The 2,424-nt window shown below is 37.2% G+C and overlaps 1 protein-coding gene across 1 annotated transcript; it reads left to right on the top strand.

Moving 5' to 3' along the window:
* Positions 1–147: 147 nt before the first annotated feature.
* Positions 148–573, top strand: LOC115034912. Its single transcript, XM_029492445.1, has one exon. The coding sequence runs from the start codon at positions 148–150 to the stop codon at positions 571–573; it is 426 nt and encodes a 141-aa protein (XP_029348305.1).
* The last annotated feature ends 1,851 nt before the right edge of the window (positions 574–2,424 follow it).

Raw genomic sequence — 2,424 nt, 5'->3', positions numbered from 1 at the left:
CATTTTGGAGGGCTTTGGGAGAGCGCCGTTAAGAGTGCAAAGTATCACTTGGCACGAGTATTGAGAGATTCTCATCTAACTGTCACTGAGCTACAAACATTACTGTGCCAAATTGAAACGTGCGTTAATTCTCGACCTTTAACCCCAATGAGCAGCGACCCAAGTGACTTGCAGGCACTTACACCGGCACACTTTCTTGTAGGAGGACCGATAACTATGCATCCGGAACCAGACTTGGCTAACGAAGAACAAAATTCACTACGTCGGTGGCGTTATGTCCAATGCCTTATGCAATCCTTTTGGCGAAGATGGCAGACCGAATATCTACCACAACTTCAAATTCGAGGCAAATGGACAACCAATAGTAAAGAGCTGGCAGTGGATGACATAGTTATTGTAAAGGACGAAAATATGCCACCAGCTAAGTGGAAACTAGCTCGAATAATCGAGACGCATCCAGGGAATGATGGAAGAATAAGGGTGGTTACCATACGCACGGCCAATAATAATGAGATGCGTCGGCCAGTCATCAAGCTTTGTCGATTGCCTGTCTATGAAACGGAAGAAAATTGAAAACTAAGGTTTTCACCGGGGGGAGAATGTTGCAACGCAACAATATATTTAAATTAGGATAATAGCTGGACACACACACACACGCACAGTCACGTATAATTGTTATCTTTGTATTGTTTTATTTTTGTATTAATTACCGTGTCTTGTGAATTATGTAATGTATAGAATATAGATTAAATGTTATCGTGCCGCTGCGCCGCTCCGTCTACGCGAATATAATATAGCACGGCCGCCGTAAATCTCTGTCTCGTACCGTACGCTGTGGTGTGAAGACCGGCCGGCTCGTAAAATTATTATTATTATTGCAAATCTGTATTACCTTTGCATTTTCGTTCAACAATTTGTTAAGTGTTTTATTATATTTTTTTCTCGTGTCTGTGATTCATACTTTTTACCATTGTGAGCCATAAGGGCCATTTAATACATCTCTTTGTTCGAGTGTGCGTTAAGCGCCGAGTATACGGCTCGTATTGGCTCGTATTCCCGTACCTACCTATTTATTGTTATTGTAAGCCATAAGGGCAATTTATACTTACCTATATAATTATTATTGTTTTCGCATACTACGTACTTATATTTTATTTTAGCATAGGACCAGCTGGCCAGTCTGCGCTCCACAAATTGTGAGTTTTTATTACTATTTATTTATTTTACATATTGCATTATTTGTTAGGCCAAAAGGGCCGTAGACATTTTTAATTATTACACTATCGTGCCAAAAGTGGTGCATATTATTTTTTATATTTTATATTATACGAGTTTATACTCAAAACGGCTTAAATAGCTGTGAAATTATACCGTAATTCTGTTCGGCCAGAAGGGCCAGATATACTTTATTTATTATTAATTTGTATATAACCTAACCAGAAGGGCTTCAATTATTATCATATTTATATTTATGCGAGCGAGCGGCTCAAATAGCTTCGCTATATTATTATTATATTATTATTCTGCTAGGTCATAAGGACCGCATATTATTATTATTTTATATTTAATACTATTATGTTGAGCCAGAAGGGCTAATCTTTTTATATTTTCATAATTGTTATTTGTTTGGCCATAAGGGCCGGGCATTTATATACACCTTTTTTCTGTCGAGCCAGAAGGGCCGCAATATATTATATACCATTATAGCCATAAGGGCTTTGATTTATTATTTATATTATATTTTTATTCCTACTGTGTTGCTGTGATTTTTATATATTTGTGTCATTATTATTATTATTGTGTATTATACAGCAACAGCAAATTATTACCTAAAACCGTGTTACCATCTTTTTCGTTAGTTACTATTATTTTTTAAGCACACACATTACCTAGATACACATTTAGACACAAATACACATATTACAAAACAAGCATAACGTAGTTCTACAGTAATTGCCCGGCGACCCCGACCACTGCTGTTAGAACTACTACACACTATACACCCAGCTATTTTCATATAATTTCTCCTTTCTAAGTTCTAGGTGTTAGTAGTATTGTTTACAGGCGTTGGAGTTCGGGCGCGCGTATTATTTTATTATGCTCCCGGCCCTTTCACCCGGAGTCTACAAGACATACTATTAACGCATTTTATGCACACCATATAAAACGAATTGAATAAAATTGGTCGTATTATTTCCCCACTGACCATATAGAGTTCACAAAGTTTGCGTGTATCTCAATTTTATCCGGAATCCACAAGGAACGATTATATCTCACACACTTTCGCACATAATAAATACGAAGGGAACTCGACTTGATACGTTCTAAGACTCCGGGAGTTGAGAAGTGTTGTGTGTAACTATTTTGCGCCTGGAGTCTACAAGACATACTATTAACGCATTCTATGCACACCATATAAAACGA

The sequence above is a fragment of the Acyrthosiphon pisum genome, unplaced genomic scaffold (assembly GCF_005508785.2).
Source record: "Acyrthosiphon pisum isolate AL4f unplaced genomic scaffold, pea_aphid_22Mar2018_4r6ur Scaffold_21517;HRSCAF=24167, whole genome shotgun sequence".
Classification (NCBI taxonomy): Eukaryota; Metazoa; Arthropoda; class Insecta; order Hemiptera; family Aphididae; genus Acyrthosiphon; species Acyrthosiphon pisum.
This window is presented reverse-complemented; position numbering and strand designations above follow the sequence as displayed.